Raw genomic sequence first — 16,399 nt, 5'->3', positions numbered from 1 at the left:
GTGTCCCTTATCATATATGATTATTATCACTGACGCACGTCTGCAGTGTTTCAGTGTTATAATACAATATATGAGTGATGCACCTGTAACGAGGTACTTCAGAGTTATAATACATTTTATTTACAAGCGCACTTTTCACTTGAATAAACAAAAGTCAAAGTGCTTCAGAGTAAATGGTGAAGCAGAATGTACATTAGAACTTCAGGTAGACAGACGAGGCAACAGGAAGAGGGTTCTGTTAATAAGATGGTTTAAAACACACGGTGTGTGTGTGTCCTCGGGATGTCAGGGAGCAGCGGAGCAGGAGGCTCCATCTCCCAGGGTTTGGAGCTTGGTCCTGGGGGGTGGAGGAGGTTTGTGGGGTGAGCAGTTCTCTGAGGTAGGACGGAGCAGTTCTGTGAGTGATGGATGTAAAGGGAGATTTTATAATCATTCCTGAGGGAGATGTGTTCAGGATCCTAACGGCGCTGTTTGGATTTGTGCTATGAATCCCGATGAGAAGTGCGTTGCAGTAGTCAAGAGGAGACTCAGGCGTGGACACAGGGTGGGCGGAGCTTAGCAACGTTTCTGACGTGGTAGAAGCACACATCCTTGAGGGACACCACAGGTGATCTTCTCACTCGTTCACTGGCACTTTATTGTGCTGGTGGTCTGGTGGTACGCCTTCCAAACAGAATACCAGAAGGTTGTGAGTTCAACACCAGACCCTGAGCAAGGTACTCAGCCCCGAGCTGCTCCAGAGTCTGTCCCTGTAGAAGTGTTACTCATTGCGTGACTCGTCAAGCTTTAATTGGAGGCTCGCGGGTCAGTAGGTGAAATAAAGGGGTAATAGATGTGATTATGGAGTCAATACAGATATTGCATAAAAACAAGCAGGTCTGTTACATACAACCCATTAAAACACAGTGTCTGATCTATTAGCCTACAAATAATATATAATAATTATTGATAAAAGATGCAAATATCGACCAGAAACAAGATATTGAAACTTGCTCGCCCGACACTGAGTCTGAGTCTATCAGCTCTACAATGGTGAATGTGCTCTTGGACGGGCAGATACATGGTGGGCTAGTATAGAAGAAGAAAACATGTTATCATCAGCATGCTTATGAATATGGACATTTGCTAAAAAATCATTTATATCATTAAATTGGAGGATACTACGACCAACCTGGCACTTCATACTCACGTTGAAAAAGAAAGGTACGAGCCATACAAGACGAGCGTAGGGAAATTCAAGACAAGTGGACAGGAGTTTTTATTTGTCCTCCACGAGTCGAACCCTTCGTGCTTAATATGCAAACAAACCCGCTCTGGTTCAAGAGAAGTCATGTGGAGCCGCATCTCCAAACGACGCATCCAAAATTCAACCAAATTTACGCACCTGAAGGGAAATTAGTAAAAAAAAAAAAAGAAACACAGCAGCTTTCTTCTTCTGCTTCTGGACAACAAAGACTGAAACACACGACAACTCATACAGCTGAACATTAACTGAAGCATCTGTTGAGATCTTAAGACTTCAGCAGAAATATTGTTTTAAGGTAATTATTATTAGTATTAGGTAATCCTGCTTTTCATGAATGTATTGTTTGACTACATTGCATATTGTATGTTGTATGTTGTATGTTCTGGGTGGGATGACAGATTAATAAGCAGACATGCTTTTTATGACTGGAAGAGAAAGTGTCTCTCATGTAAACACAACTCGTCAACAGGAAGGAGTGGAGGGGGAGGGCGGAGCAGGGTTTGTGGCTCAAAACCAGTTTGAACTCCGCCCCTCCCCCTCCACTCCTTCCTGTTGACGAGCAGGAGCACGAGTGTCTTGAAAGGCACCTCCAAATAAAATTTATTTTTTATTATTAATCAGGGATCACAGTTCTGCGCTTGTCTTAGTCAAATATTGTCTATAATATCTAGTATTTTATTCATTTATTAACATTGTTATATATCACAACTCCTGTTTGTATTATAATAATAATAATAATAATTATTATAATTATTATTATAATAATAATAATAATTGTCAGTGTTTTTGGTGTTTGTGTTAATACAAAATAAAATATCTTTATTATGATTCAGTGTGTTTTTCATCTTATTTCACATTAAATGCATTTTATTCCTGTTTTAGTTCATTTAATGTCTTTTTTCCCTTTTTGTGAAAGAAAAGTTCTGCAGTTTGTTGTGAAGCGTAAAACTCTTTATGTGTCTCATAAACACGAGACTGTTCGTGTCTGTTATTGATACGAGTCGCTGAGCGAGACGCATGTGAACCTGTTGGACCTGTTTATTCTTTCATATAAAGTGTCTCCACGTTGTGCTGTTAGTGCCCCCAACACTAAATACAACGTGTTTACCTTATTTATAGACAGTAGTATCAGTACGTTACTGTAACACAGTATTTATACAGAGTAGTATCAGTACTGTTACCGTAACACAGTATTTATACAGAGTAGTATCAGTACTGTTACTGTAACACAGTATTTATACAGAGTAGTATCTGTACTGTTACCGTAACACAGTATTTATACAGAGTAGTATCAGTACTGTTACTGTAACACAGTATTTATACAGAGTAGTATCTGTACTGTTACCGTAACACAGTATTTATACAGAGTAGTATCTGTACTGTTACTGTAACACAGTATTTATACAGAGTAGTATCTGTACTGTTACCGGTAACACAGTATTTATACAGAGTAGTATCAGTACTGTTACTGTAACACAGTATTATACAGAGTAGTATCTGTACTGTTACCGTAACACAGTATTTATACAGAGTAGTATCTGTACTGTTACTGTAACACAGTATTACAGTAGTATCTGTACTGTTACTGTACACAGTATTATACAGAGTAGTATCAGTACTGTTACTGTAACACAGTATTTATACAGAGTAGTATCTGTACTGTTACCGTAACACAGTATTTATACAGAGTAGTATCAGTACTGTTACTGTAACACAGTATTTATACAGAGTAGTATCTGTACTGTTACCGTAACACAGTATTTATACAGAGTAGTATCTGTACTGTTACTGTAACACAGTATTTATACACAGTAGTATCTGTACTGTTACGTAACACAGTATTTATACAGAGTAGTATCAGTACTGTTACTGTAACACAGTATTTATACAGAGTAGTATCTGTACTGTTACCGTAACACAGTATTTATACAGAGTAGTATCAGTACTGTTACTGTAACACAGTATTTATACAGAGTAGTATCTGTACTGTTACCGTAACACAGTATTTATACAGAGTAGTATCAGTACTGTTACTGTAACACAGTATTTATACAGAGTAGTATCTGTACTGTTACCGTAACACAGTATTTATACAGAGTAGTATCAGTACTGTTACTGTAACACAGTATTTATACAGAGTAGTATCTGTACTGTTACTGTAACACAGTATTTATACACAGTAGTATCTGTACTGTTACTGTAACACAGTATTTATACAGAGTAGTATCAGTACTGTTACTGTAACACAGTATTTATACAGAGTAGTATCTGTACTGTTACTGTAACAACAGTATTTATACACAGTAGTATCAGTACTGTTACCGTAACACAGTATTTATACAGAGTAGTATCTGTACTGTTACCGTAACACAGTATTTATACAGAGTAGTATCAGTACTGTTACTGTAACACAGTATTTATACAGAGTAGTATCAGTACTGTTACCGTAACACAGTATTTATACAGAGTAGTATCTGTACTGTTACCGTAACACAGTATTTATACAGAGTAGTATCTGTACTGTTACCGTAACACAGTATTTATACACAGTAGTATCTGTACTGTTACCGTAACACAGTATTTATACAGAGTAGTATCTGTACTGTTACTGTATTGAGTACTAATTCATTTATATCATATTTCATAAACTCATATGTTTGTAAAGCAGTTAAATGTAGTGAAGTAGAAAATAGCATTAAAAGGAAATACCCAAGTAAAGAACAAGTACCTCATATGTGTACTTGTGAGCAGTACTTTTGTTTTCTCTTCAGTCTGTCGGGGTTTTCCAAACGTTTGGTTTGTGTAATAAATACCGCCCCTTAGCATCTCCACGTGATGAGTTCAATGTCGACGGTGAACTGTAGACTGATGACCGGTGGTTGCACCGCCACAGCCTGTTGACATGCAGGGCTGTGTTGAATGTTCCCTCTTGTTCAGCTTGTGGTCTCTTCTGTGAGTTACAGGAAGCAGACGCCCTCGCCCTGACCACAGACGTTTCAATGTAATTAGAAATATTATCTACTCAGTAACTCCGTATCATTGCAGGAACACCTGAATGTCCCGTGACATGTTTGGCATTTAAGTGAAGTCACCTGTAGGGACGGTCTGAACATGTAAATATACCTGTGTGAAGGTTTAAACAAGAAGAACGTGTTGCCCGGGCGCTTCACACCTGCAGGGCGTGTTGGTGCATAACAAAACACTTAGCAAGAGAAAATACAAGATACATATAGAATACAATACAATAGAAATGATATGCACACTTTGTTTAGTCCTGCAGCTGCGTTCACTTTTATTCATGTGACCGAACATCTTCACATATTTACATTTATACAAAGTGCAGCTGCAGCTCTTCTCCCAGAATAGTGAGGATTCATTTTCAACCTCAGTGGGGGGGGGGGGGTGGCCCTCAGTGGGCTGGTGGGGGGTGGTGGTGGCCCTCAGTGGTGGGGGGTGGCCCTCAGTGGGGGGGATGGCCCTCAGTGGGCTGGTGGGTGGGGTGACCTTCGGTAAAGATTAGACGACCTCCAGCTCTGGAGGAAACTCTGAACATTATAAAGCAGTGAGACAGGTGTATTGGCAGTGAGACCGGTGTATTGGCAGTGAGACAGGTGTATTGGCAGTGAGACCGGTGTATTGGCAGTGAGACAGGTGTATTGGCAGTGAGACAGGTGTATTGGCAGTGAGACAGGTGTATTGGCAGTGAGTGTACCTCTCGTCCTGTTTGCTCTGATGACTATTTGTCCGTAAATGACTTCTTTGGTTCCTGCTGAACGATCTGCAGCTGGATCGCTCTCTGGAATATAAAATAGTATTAACACGAGTGTAACTGTGCTGTTAGCATCGACATCCTGCGTTACATGTAATACACAGAAGTACTACGTCAGAGATAAAGTGTTATAAGGGGAATTGATAGATTGATGCTAAAGGTTCACGTAACAAATCCCACGTACACCGCGTAGTGAAATCATTTTGAGCCTGGCTCCAGAAAGAAGGTAGTAATAATAGTTTTTCTTTTTTAAACAATAAAACCATAAAACAAGCTTTCAGAGAAACAAAACAGTGAAACGCTAAAAAAGTATAACCGTGGATGTGTTTTGGATATATAACCAGTATATGAGATATATATATACAGTATATCATATACAATGTGTTAATGAATTATAATTATTACATAGTACTACCTACCATAGCAACCTAATGCCCAGAGTCTGCATATCTTTAGCGAATATTAAATGTTTTTGGAGGGAAATGATGTAAGAAAAGTGAAAGAACTTCATCTGTATGCAGACGATACTGTCTTATATTGTGCTGCTGATTCTGACTGCTGTCTGGGAACTGTTCCTCTCCTTTGAGGCCATGTGAGATGCACTCAGGGGGTAGTTGTGTTGAGAATTTAAAAAAGAAAGCCGCAAGAGAAGTTCACACCCTGGCTTCTTTCTTTTCTCCCCTCCTCCTCCGCACCTTTAGTAATATCCACACTAAAGGTGCGGAGGTTTGGGAAGGCATTCAAACATCAGATAAGTAGTACTGGTGGAGGATGATGGCACCTCGACAGTCTGCAGTCATGCTAGCAGTTCTGTGCGGCTGTACGTGGGCACAGTGGAGCTTTGAGCTACATGCTAACATGCTAACAAGGATAACAGGTATGTTTAGCAGGTTTGCTAAGATATGCTAATAAACTGTAAACACAGGATGAATGTTATTATTTCTGCAGACTACTGAAGACAAGCTATCACTCAGTGGTGACTACTTTTAATATCTAAACTGAAAACATGAAAGGCCAGCTGTACCTCTTGTCCTGTTCGCTTCATAACTGACGTCTCTTGTTGGCGTCACTGATGAGTAGACTGGAGCTGGATCACTCGCTGGGAAATCAAGTGATATACCGCTTATTATTATTATTACTGCACCAAGTGATGTATGTTAGTGCATCTACTACTGTAACATTCATATCCTATTAAAGCTTACAATGTCTCATATATCAATACAAGTAACAAGTAAAGGGAAGATGAAGATGAAGATGAAGATGAAGCTGATGTCATTTACAGATATGCACGTTTATTCATGTTTCAAACATGACAAGTTATCGTGTCAAGAATCAAGAGTCCAGCGCTAAAAACGTTATGTTGTCTGTCGAGTGTCTCACCTCCAGGTTTCCTCCGAACCAGCCTCACCAGCAGCACCAGCAGCACCAGCAGCACCAGCAGCACCAGCACACAGAGAGATGCAGCCACAGGCTTTAACCAGGGGGAAGAGGAGGTGGAGGAGGAGGAGGAGGAGGAAGAGGAGGGAGGAGGTGGAGGAGGAGGAGGAGGAGGAGGAGGAGGAGGAGGAGGAAGAGGTGGTCGAGGAGGGAGGACTTGCAGTGGTGGGTTTCTCTAAAATGAACAAAGAACACAACATTTCCTGACCCTCTGGTGCAGTTTGTTGCACTTTAAACGTCCTCACACATGAGTGTGTTGTGTTCCTTTAACCTGCTGACCTGAGACAAGCAGCCAGCTGGCTGCAGACGCTCCATCACTGAGCTCACACTTGTAGAGGCCTTCAGCAGACTTGGAAACAGCGTGGATGGTCATGTGACCTGCAGGCTCACTGCTGATGAGGGAGCCATCTTTATAGAAAGCAGCTGGGAGGTTGGAGGACTTCTTTGTTCTGCAGGTCAGAGTGACGTCATGTCCCTCCATCACAGGGAGGGCAGGACTCTGCAGGATCACTGCTTCATCTGAACACACACTACAGCATGTCATCCATTTACACACAGCTCCATCAACACTGACTCACAGTCTGATCTTACCAGTGACAGTGATGCTGATGGTGTTACTGGTGGATCCCTCTCTGGACTCACACCAGTAAACTCCACTGTCCAGGGGAATCATGTATGTGAGGGTACAGGAAGAACCAGCGGAGACTCCCCAGTCTCCACACTGAGTCCTGGTGTCTGTGGTGGAGTTCCTCCTCAGAGTCCATCCAGCAGAGCGCTCGTCCCCCTCACAGCTCAGAGAGACAGATTCAAGTTGGAACACCTGAGAGCTGCTGGGACTCACCGTCAGACGAGCTGCAGGGATTTATTACACCATGAGCAGAACATAATGACGTTATAGATAGAAGATCCAGGTTTGTCAACAAACCCTGCAGAGACGTTACATTTAAATATCGTTGGTGTTTGAATGGACCATCGTGTAACCCTGTTAGGCTTCATATTTTACATTTAATCTGAAAGACGTGGACTCACCTGGGTTTGTTGAGCAGCAGAGCAGCAACGTCACTGAGGAGAAACTTCAGTTTACAACCAACAATTCACTCAGAACAAAACTTAAACTCAGATAAAAGCTCTGAAATGTTCCTGGAGATGGAGACTTTACACTCTCAGAGGAAACACGTGTGTGTGGGGGGGGGGGGGGTGGGGGGGTGGGCGGAGGTGAGAATGTCGTTTAACACTCCTGAGGTTTGTTCGTTAGATAAAGTTTAACAACCTCCTGTTGAACATCCATTTATATATAACAACGTATTTCCTCTGCAGCTCGTGGTGATGTAATATAGAATTACTCAGATATAAATATAAATATATATATATATTGTAATAGCAATTTAAATGTCTACTGTTTAATTATGCACAAGTTCCCTATGTTAAACAAGCCAACTGCCATTTCATGTTAATACAAAACACAGACGAATCCTGATCAAACTAATTAACTCACTAAGGTTACATAACTATTACCTTACAAGCATCAAAGGGCAGTTTGGCCCGGTCCCCTGTGGTTTTTCATCACCTCATCTCCAGACCAAGTATAAAATGTCTATGTGTTCTCTTCCAACCTGGGCTCTCCTACAGACTACGCAGTGTTCTGTAGGACTGGTACCTTTGAGATCTCAAATAAATGCACAAAGACAACTCTGTCTCTATCACTTTATATACATCTCTCCAGAGTAAAGGAGGAAAACTTCCACAATAATATTATTATTATTATATTATATATATATAAAGCACATTGTACTCACAGAGCAGCCGGAGCAGAGCTGTGCGCTCCATCGCACCACAGAGTCATGAAGACTCCTTCCTGTGGAGCTTCACTGACTGCTGTTTGCTCGCGGCAGTAAAAAAAAAAGTGATTTTATGAAAACAAAACTTTGAACGAATTTGTGCATCCAATTATTAGGACTTTTAAAATCTAATTTAATGTTGTTTTTAAAGCTCAACAAAGAAAATGTAATAATTATCATTAATTATTTCATTAAATAATTAATTAAATATGTCTTTAAAAAGAAAAACAAATGAAAACTAAATGAGTCTAAACATAAAAAGTTAAAATGAGATATAAAAATATATCAGCTGTATATATTACAGTATAAGGTATATGCATAATGACAAGTATAAATATGTGTTAAGTGTTTATAAAACAGTAAGTAAAGTATATAACGTGAAGTTAATTAAACATTAATATGGATATTATTACTGACATGTATCTCTACATAACAGAAACATAAGTCACATAAACTTATGTAAATATAACGATCACAATGTTCACACATTACTTTCTATATATTATATATATTATTATTATGCACAAACATTTACTACATTCTTGTTTACATTTATCTAAGTGCAGTCTACAACAAATGTATATTAGTTTATTTTATTAATGTTTATATTTTAGCCCTTTATCGGGACAATCTTTACGTTTATCTGCGTTATGACAAATATTTTTTTTTATTTTTTTTTTTATAGTGCTTTTCATGCAAAGTTCAATACAGTAAATATTTCTATCAATGCTTATTATTTTTATTTATTTCTTATTATATAAAATAATTATAAAAGGATATTAATGTACATTCACCGATATATGAAACAGATGATATAAAAGATTTGGAACCGTATTAAAAATAAGAAAACTAAAAAGAGTATATAGTAATAATTAAATAAAATAAAAATTGACACAGATAAAACAAATGTGAATGTACTAAATAAAAGAGAATAGAAACATAAGTGTGCACGACTTTATTTGGCATTACATTGATCCAAACAATAACCACCTGCAGTTAAATATCACGGTTCTGCCATGAACCAGAACCGTCCGCGAAGAAGTTCTGATCCAGTGGATCCACGAGGACACACGTGACACTTCCTGTCTGACACCAGCTTCCTGTTTTCATACCGATAAGATGACAATTTGACAGGAAAGGCTGACGGCTTTAAATGTGTTTCTTCTTCTACTGTCTCTCTGTGTTTTTAGGTTCTGTTGTTCCCCAACAACCTGTTCTCCAGCCTGTCCTGGTCCTCCTTCCAGGTCTTCATGCAGATCTATGAGATCGACCTCACAGGCAACAAGGTTTCTGAACACAGTCATCAAAACTCAGAAAATATGTTTCTCTCATATTGTTTTTGAACATAATTAGATTCAAAAGGTTTCATGACTTCCGGTGTCTCCAGGTTCCACAGGTGACCTCCAGCGCTGCTCCGATGCTGACCAGCCTCAGCGTTCTCCGGCTGGGCTCGAACCACCTGACGTCCCTCCCTGACGGATCCTTCTCCGCCTGTCCCGCTCTGACTGAACTCTACCTGGACAACAACGCCCTGGTCTCTCTGAGCAACTTCAGCTTCTCTGGACTCAGCAAGCTGGAGGTCAGTCAGTGTGTCAGCAGTGGGACTGTAGCGTGTTAGGAAGGAAAGATCCTAGCATAGCATGTTTGGAAGTTAGGATGTTGTAGTTCGTTAGGAACAAAGCATAATGTGAAGATTGAATACTGGATAAACTAGAATGCAGATCAAGAAGGTAGCTTGTTAGGAAGTCAGGATGCAGAACAAGAAGGTAGCATGTTAGGAAGTCAGGATGCAGAACAAGAAGGTAGCATGTTAGGAAGTCAGGATGCAGAACAAGAAGGTAGCATGTTAGGAAGTCAGGATGCAGAACAAGAAGGTAGCATGTTAGGAAGTCAGGATGCAGAACAAGAAGGTAGCATGTTAGGAAGTCAGGATGCAGAACAAGAAGGTAGCATGTTAGGAAGTCAGGATGCAGAACAAGAAGGTAGCATGTTAGGAAGTCAGGATGCAGAACAAGAAGGTAGCATGTTAGGAAGTCAGGATGCAGAACAAGAAGGTAGCATGTTAGGAAGTCAGGATATAGAAGGTAGCATGTTAGGAAGTTAGGATGCAGAATAAGAAGGTAGCATGTTAGGAAGTTAGGATGCAGAACATGAAAGTAGCATGTTAGGAAGTTAGGATGTTAGGATGCAGAACAAGAAGGTAGCATGTTAGGAAGTTGGAACGCAGAACATGAAGGTAGCATGCTAAGAAGTTAGGATTCAGAACAAGAAGGTAGCATGTTAGGATGCAGAACAAGAAGGTAGCATGTTCGGAAGTTAGGATGCAGAACAAGAAGGTAGCAAGTTAGGATGCAGAACAAGAAGGTAGCATGTTAGGATGCAGAACAAGAAGGTAGCATGTTAGGAAGTTAGGATGCAGAACAAGAAGGTAGCATGTTAGGATGCAGAACAAGAAGGTAGCATGTTAGGATGCAGAACAAGAAGGTAGCATGTTAGGAAGTTAGGATGCAGAACAAGAAGGTAGCATGTTAGGATGCAGAACAAGAAGGTAGCATGTTAGGATGCATAATAAGAAGGAAGCATGTTAGGAAGTTAGGATGCAGAACAACAAGGTAGCCTGTTAGGAAGTTAGGATGCAGAACAAGAAGGTAGCATGTTAGGAAGTTAGGATGCATAATAAGAAGGTAGCATGTTAGGAAGTTAGGATGCATAATAAGAAGGTAGCCTGTTAGGAAGTTAGGATGCAGAACAAGAAGGTAGCATGTTAGGAAGTTAGGATGCATAATAAGAAGGAAGCATGTTAGGAAGTTAGGATGCAGAACAACAAGGTAGCCTGTTAGGAAGTTAGGATGCAGAACAAGAAGGTAGCATGTTAGGAAGTTAGGATGCATAATAAGAAGGAAGCATGTTAGGAAGTCAGGATGCAGAACAAGAAGGAAGCATGTTAGGAAGTTAGGATGCAGAACAAGAAGGTAGCCTGTTAGGAAGTTAGGATGCATAATAAGAAGGAAGCATGTTGGGAAGTTAGGATGCAAAATAAGAAGGTAGCATGTTAGGAAGTTAGGATGCAGAACATGAAGGTAGCATGTTAGGAAGTTGGGATGCAGAACATGAAGCTAGCATGTTAGGATGTTAGGATGCAGAACAAGAAGGTAGCATGTTACGAGGTTAGGATGCAGAACAAGAAGGTAGCATGTTAGGAAGTTGGGATGCAGAACAAGAAGGTAGCATGTTAGGAATTTGGGATGCAGAACAAGAAGGTAGCATGTTAGGAAGTTGGGATGCAGAACATGAAGGTAGCATGTTAGGATGCAGAATAAGAAGGTAGCATGTTAAGAAGTTAGGATGCAGAACAAGAAGGTAGCATGTTAGGAAGTTAGGATGCATAATAAGAAGGTAGCATGTTAGGAAGTTAGGATGCAGAACATGAAGGTAGCATGTTAGGATGCAGAATAAGAAGGAAGCATGTTAGGAAGTTAGGATGCAGAACAAGAAGGTAGCCTGTTAGGAAGTTAGGATGCATAATAAGAAGGAAGCATGTTGGGAAGTTAGGATGCAAAATAAGAAGGTAGCATGTTAGGAAGTTAGGATGCAGAACATGAAGGTAGCATGTTAGGAAGTTGGGATGCAGAACATGAAGCTAGCATGTTACGAGGTTAGGATGCAGAACAAGAAGGTAGCATGTTAGGAAGTTGGGATGCAGAACAAGAAGGTAGCATGTTAGGAATTTGGGATGCAGAACAAGAAGGTAGCATGTTAGGAATTTGGGATGCAGAACAAGAAGGTAGCATGTTAGGAAGTTGGGATGCAGAACATGAAGGTAGCATGTTAGGATGCAGAATAAGAAGGTAGCATGTTAAGAAGTTAGGATGCAGAACAAGAAGGTAGCATGTTAGGAAGTTAGGATGCATAATAAGAAGGTAGCATGTTAGGAAGTTAGGATGCAGAACATGAAGGTAGCATGTTAGGATGCATAATAAGAAGGTAGCATGTTAGGAAGTTAGGATGCAGAACATGAAGGTAGCATGTTAGGATGCAGAACAAGAAGGTAGCCTGTTGGGAAGTTAGGATGCAGAACAAGAAGGTAGCATGTTAGGAAGTTAGGATGCAGAACAAGAAGGTAGCATGTTGGGAAGTTAGGATGCAGAACAAGAAGGTAGCATGTTAAGAAGTTGGGATGCAGAACAAGAAGGTAGCCTGTTAGGAAGTTGGGATGCAGAACATGAAGGTAGAATGTTAGGAAGTTAGGATGCAGAACATGAAGGTAGCATGTTAGGAAGATAGGATGCAGAACAAGAAAGTAGCATGTTAGAAAGTTAGGATGCAGAACATGAAGGTAGCATGTTAGAAAGTTAGGATGCAGAACATGAAGCTAGTATGTTAGGAAGTTGGGATGCAGAACAAGAAGGTAGCAGTTAGGAAGCAGAACATGAAGGTAGCATGTTAGGAAGTTAGGATGCAGAACAAGAAGGTAGCATGTTAGGAAGTTAGGATGCAGAACAAGAAGGTAGCATGTTAGGAAGTTGGGATGTAGAACAAGAAGGTAGCATGTTAGGAAGTTAGGATGCAGAACAAGAAGGTAGCATGTTAGGAAGTTAGGATGCAGAACAAGAAGGTAGCATGTTAGGAAGTTAGGATGCAGAACAAGAAGGTAGCATGTTAGGAAGTTAGGATGCAGAACAAGAAGGTAGCATGTTAGGAAGTTGGGATGCAGAACATGAAGGTAGCATGTTAGGAAGTTAGGATGCAGAACAAGAAGGTAGCATGTTAGGAAGTTAGGATGCAGAACAAGAAGGTAGCATGTTAGGAAGTCAGGATGCAGAACATGAAGGTAGCATGTTAGGAAGTCAGGATGCAGAACATGAAGGTAGCATGTTAGTTGGGACAGGGATAGTGAAGGTCGTGTATTAGGAAGTTGAGAAGAATACTCTGAAAGTCGCAACAGTGAGAACACCAGGAGAACCAGGATACTTTTAACTGAGTTCTTAGTTTTCTTTCTGATAAAGCTTGACTTCTCATTGGCTCTCTTGTAACTGACACCTTCTAGATCCTGGACTTGTCGTCCAATCGTATCAAGGTTCTTCCCCAGCTCATGCTCCACCCCCTCCTTGCGATAGAGACCCTCTACCTGCAGAACAACAAGGTGAGAGGACACACAGACAGGACGTTTAAACTGTTATTTTACAGGAGTTCACAGCAAGTTAAAACTGCAGGACGTTTCCTTTCAGATCAAGACGATGCCAGATGATTGGTTCTTCCAGAAGGAGGATGTGCCGTACGTCTTACTCTCAGCCAACCCCTGGGCCTGCTACTGTACTCTTGGTTACTTGCACAGGTACATTGATGAATATGACATCAACATCTACGTCCGGGATGGTCCGCTCTTCGCGAACGAACCTCAGAGTGTGGTGAGTACAAACAGGAGACAAACAAGAAGTAAAGACGTCTTAAGAGACGATAGAGATCGTAATGTAGGAACTGGGACGGAACCTTTTTTGTAACACAGCTCTGATTGTTGCTCATTTCAAATATAACAACTGTGACTTATCTGTTGATGGTTGCTCTGTGTTCTCAGGTGTGTGACTCTCCAGAGTGGCACAAGGAAAAACCTTTAATGAGTCTGAAAGAATCTGATCTGTGTTCACCTGCGACAGAACTGTCTCCAAGACGTGGAGACGGCCACGAGCGCATGATCGTCACAGATACTGCTGCTACGACTATCCCAAATACAACTCCTGTTCCTCCTGTTCCTACTGTTGTTCCTACTGTTGTTCCTACTGTTGTTCCTACTGTTGTTCTTACTGCTGTTCCTACTGTTGTTCCTACTGTTGTTCCTACTATTGTTCTTACTGCTGTTCCTACTATTGTTCCTACTACTGTTCCTACTGCTGTTCCTACTGTTGTTCCTACTACTGTTCCTACTGCTGTTCCTACTGTTGTTCCTACTGCTGTTCCTACTGTTGTTCCTACTGTTGTTCCTACTATTGTTCCTACTACTATTCCTACTATTGTTCCTACTATTGTTCCTACCGTTGTTCATACTACTATTCCTACTATTGTTCCTACTGTTGTTCCTACTGCTGTTCCTACTATTGTTCCTACTGTTGTTCCTACCGTTGTTCCTACTGTTGTTCCTCCTGTTGTTCCTACTGCTGTTCCTACTATTGTTCCTACTGTTGTTCCTCCTGTTGTTCCTACTGCTGTTCCTACTGTTGTTCCTACTGTTGTTCCTACTACGGTTTTCTGTTTTTGGCTTTTCGCAGGGTGCCTGCTGCTGTGCGCAGCGTCGGCGGTGTGCGTATTGGCGACTCTCGCGAGACTGGTCGTCTGGTATAGGTGGGTGTACAAGCCACTGAGTGTGGCGCTGGCGAGGAGGGGAGGAAGGGCTGAGGTGGTGAGGTTGTTACCGTGCAGCAGGAGGGAAGAGAAGGAGGTGGCAGGAGGAGGAGCGATGGCGCTGTATCGCTCCGTGCTTTATGTCCAGAGAGAGGGCGGAGACGCTGTCGAGAGGGAAGATGGAGGGAAGGGAAGACTCGTGACTCTGGAGCCGAATGGAGGAGGAGCGAGGAGAGAGGAAGAAGGGGGGGAAACGGGAGTGTACAGGAAGACGGTATACCGACTGTTGAGCAAAGAGGAGGAGATAGAGGGATGGAGCAACGTGATTGAGGAGTGTCGGGTCTCTGCAGAAGGTGGAGGGAGGAGGCAACGAGAAGTTTCCAGAAAGTGCTACAGTGTGATTCTGAGGGAGGAGAGGGAGGAGGCGGGGGGGGGGAGGGAGGAGCAGGACTGGGTGGTGGGGGGGTGGGAGGTGAAACGAGGTGGAGGAGGGGAGGAGGAAAGGGTGGAGCCTCGGAGCAGCTGGGGGGAGTGGCTGGCTCACTACCTACCCAGCATGCCCTGGGGTGTGACCACACCTCCTGAGTGCGTGGCAGCTGAGTGAAGAAACGTTATGGGCCCAAAGGAGTCATGACATCACTTCCTGTCTCATATCTCAACATTTATTTAGTCGGTCGTGTTCCTGAGGTTTTACTCTCTAAATCTGATCGACACCAGCGACAAAAATAAAATGGGAAACTAAAAATACGGAATATTCTTTGATTGTTCGCGTTCAAACTAATATTTGTTTTCCAAGTTAGCAAAGCAAATAATCTAACACGTAACAGCTGCGGAAAGAAAACTCCCGCACTGTGAAATGATCAATGATGGATCGGATGTTTTTAAATCGACCCGACCTTGTTCTTCAGTGGAGAGCTTTTTGTTTTCATCTTTAATTTGTTGGACTTATTATAGAGCGGTTACATTTATAACACACGAATAAGTAAAACAACTTCGCTTCATATGTTCAGATAAAGTTGTTTAATAACTCTTAGAATAAATAATAATTTGTGCACATTTATAAGTTAAATAAGATGTTTTTAATGTAAAATCAAAGTAAGAAAAGCAGTTTAATAAATGTATTGCATGTACTAAAGTAGAACAATAAAACTACTTTTATTGTCATGAGTCTTCCCACAGGGTCCATGAGAACAATCCAAACACACTTGATGTGTTTAAATAAAGATTGTTTGTGTCTTCAATGTTTCTGAGTTTGATCCATGAACTGTGCATTTCATTTTAAATTCTCTAAATGAAAGTTAAATTGTGTCGTATAAAAGCACCTTCGGTTTGTATGCCTCTGGTTATTAGAATAACACGCTCTATATCTTGATTAAACAATTAAATATCTATAGCTTTAAGTTTTTACATTCATGTTTATTTTATTGTGTTGTATTTACTTTCTATGTGATTCACTTTTGGCTGCATGTTTGTATGAAAGTATAAATACCAAAATAAAGTGAAGTTAAATGTCTGCAAACACACTAAAAAGGCTGATTTACATGTAAATGTGTTAAACTTTTCACAAAAATGAAGAAAATAACATCGTCCAGAAATCCATTTATACAAGAACACAAAATAATAAGATGAATATTAGTGGGCAGTTTGTAAGAAATATAAAATATATATATATATATATGTATATATATATACACATGTATATGTATATTTATACATATACGTATATACATATGTATACATATATAAATGTATATATATACATTTATTTCAAAT

The 16,399-nt window shown here is 40.6% G+C and overlaps 3 protein-coding genes across 5 annotated transcripts in view; 2 read left to right on the top strand and 1 right to left on the bottom strand.

Moving 5' to 3' along the window:
- LOC115005655 (coxsackievirus and adenovirus receptor homolog) overlaps positions 1 to 1,125 on the top strand; it is a 2,222-nt gene extending 1,097 nt beyond the window's left edge. Inside the window, exon 3 of the mRNA XM_029427581.1 lies at positions 1 to 1,125. This exon is cut by the window's left edge and continues 279 nt beyond it. The gene's annotated coding sequence lies outside the window, so the exon portion shown is untranslated.
- Positions 1,126 to 4,509: 3,384 nt separating this feature from the next.
- On the bottom strand, positions 4,510 to 8,290 carry LOC115005658 (low affinity immunoglobulin gamma Fc region receptor II-like). 2 transcript variants are annotated; one of them, XM_029427587.1, is made up of 8 exons: positions 8,249 to 8,290; positions 7,482 to 7,514; positions 7,044 to 7,304; positions 6,732 to 6,971; positions 6,396 to 6,627; positions 6,040 to 6,114; positions 4,959 to 5,042; positions 4,510 to 4,791 (listed from the first exon to the last, which is right to left on the bottom strand). In XM_029427587.1, the coding sequence occupies exons 1-6, from the start codon at positions 8,277 to 8,279 to the stop codon at positions 6,108 to 6,110; spliced, it is 804 nt and encodes a 267-aa protein (XP_029283447.1). In that variant the 5' UTR covers positions 8,280 to 8,290; the 3' UTR covers positions 4,510 to 4,791; positions 4,959 to 5,042; positions 6,040 to 6,107. The 2 variants fall into 2 exon arrangements, with proteins under 2 accessions (XP_029283447.1, XP_029283448.1); XM_029427588.1 differs by having other exon boundaries at positions 4,510 to 4,779.
- A 1,128-nt stretch (positions 8,291 to 9,418) lies between these two features.
- On the top strand, positions 9,419 to 16,139 carry LOC115005664 (platelet glycoprotein Ib alpha chain-like). 2 transcript variants are annotated; one of them, XR_003831975.1, is made up of 7 exons: positions 9,419 to 9,576; positions 9,678 to 9,869; positions 13,338 to 13,433; positions 13,519 to 13,698; positions 13,866 to 14,063; positions 15,114 to 15,310; positions 15,765 to 16,139. XR_003831975.1 is itself a non-coding variant. In XM_029427600.1 (6 exons), the coding sequence occupies exons 1-6, from the start codon at positions 9,541 to 9,543 to the stop codon at positions 15,228 to 15,230; spliced, it is 819 nt and encodes a 272-aa protein (XP_029283460.1). In that variant the 5' UTR covers positions 9,419 to 9,540; the 3' UTR covers positions 15,231 to 16,139. The 2 variants fall into 2 exon arrangements, 1 of the variants encoding a protein (XP_029283460.1); XM_029427600.1 differs by having other exon boundaries at positions 15,114 to 16,139.
- The last annotated feature ends 260 nt before the right edge of the window (positions 16,140 to 16,399 follow it).

Source organism: Cottoperca gobio, unplaced genomic scaffold, assembly GCF_900634415.1.
Source record: "Cottoperca gobio unplaced genomic scaffold, fCotGob3.1 fCotGob3_338arrow_ctg1, whole genome shotgun sequence".
In the NCBI taxonomy this organism is placed as follows: domain Eukaryota; kingdom Metazoa; phylum Chordata; class Actinopteri; order Perciformes; family Bovichtidae; genus Cottoperca; species Cottoperca gobio.
The sequence above is the reverse complement of the archived record's forward strand: the minus strand, read 5'-3'. Positions and strand labels throughout refer to the sequence as shown.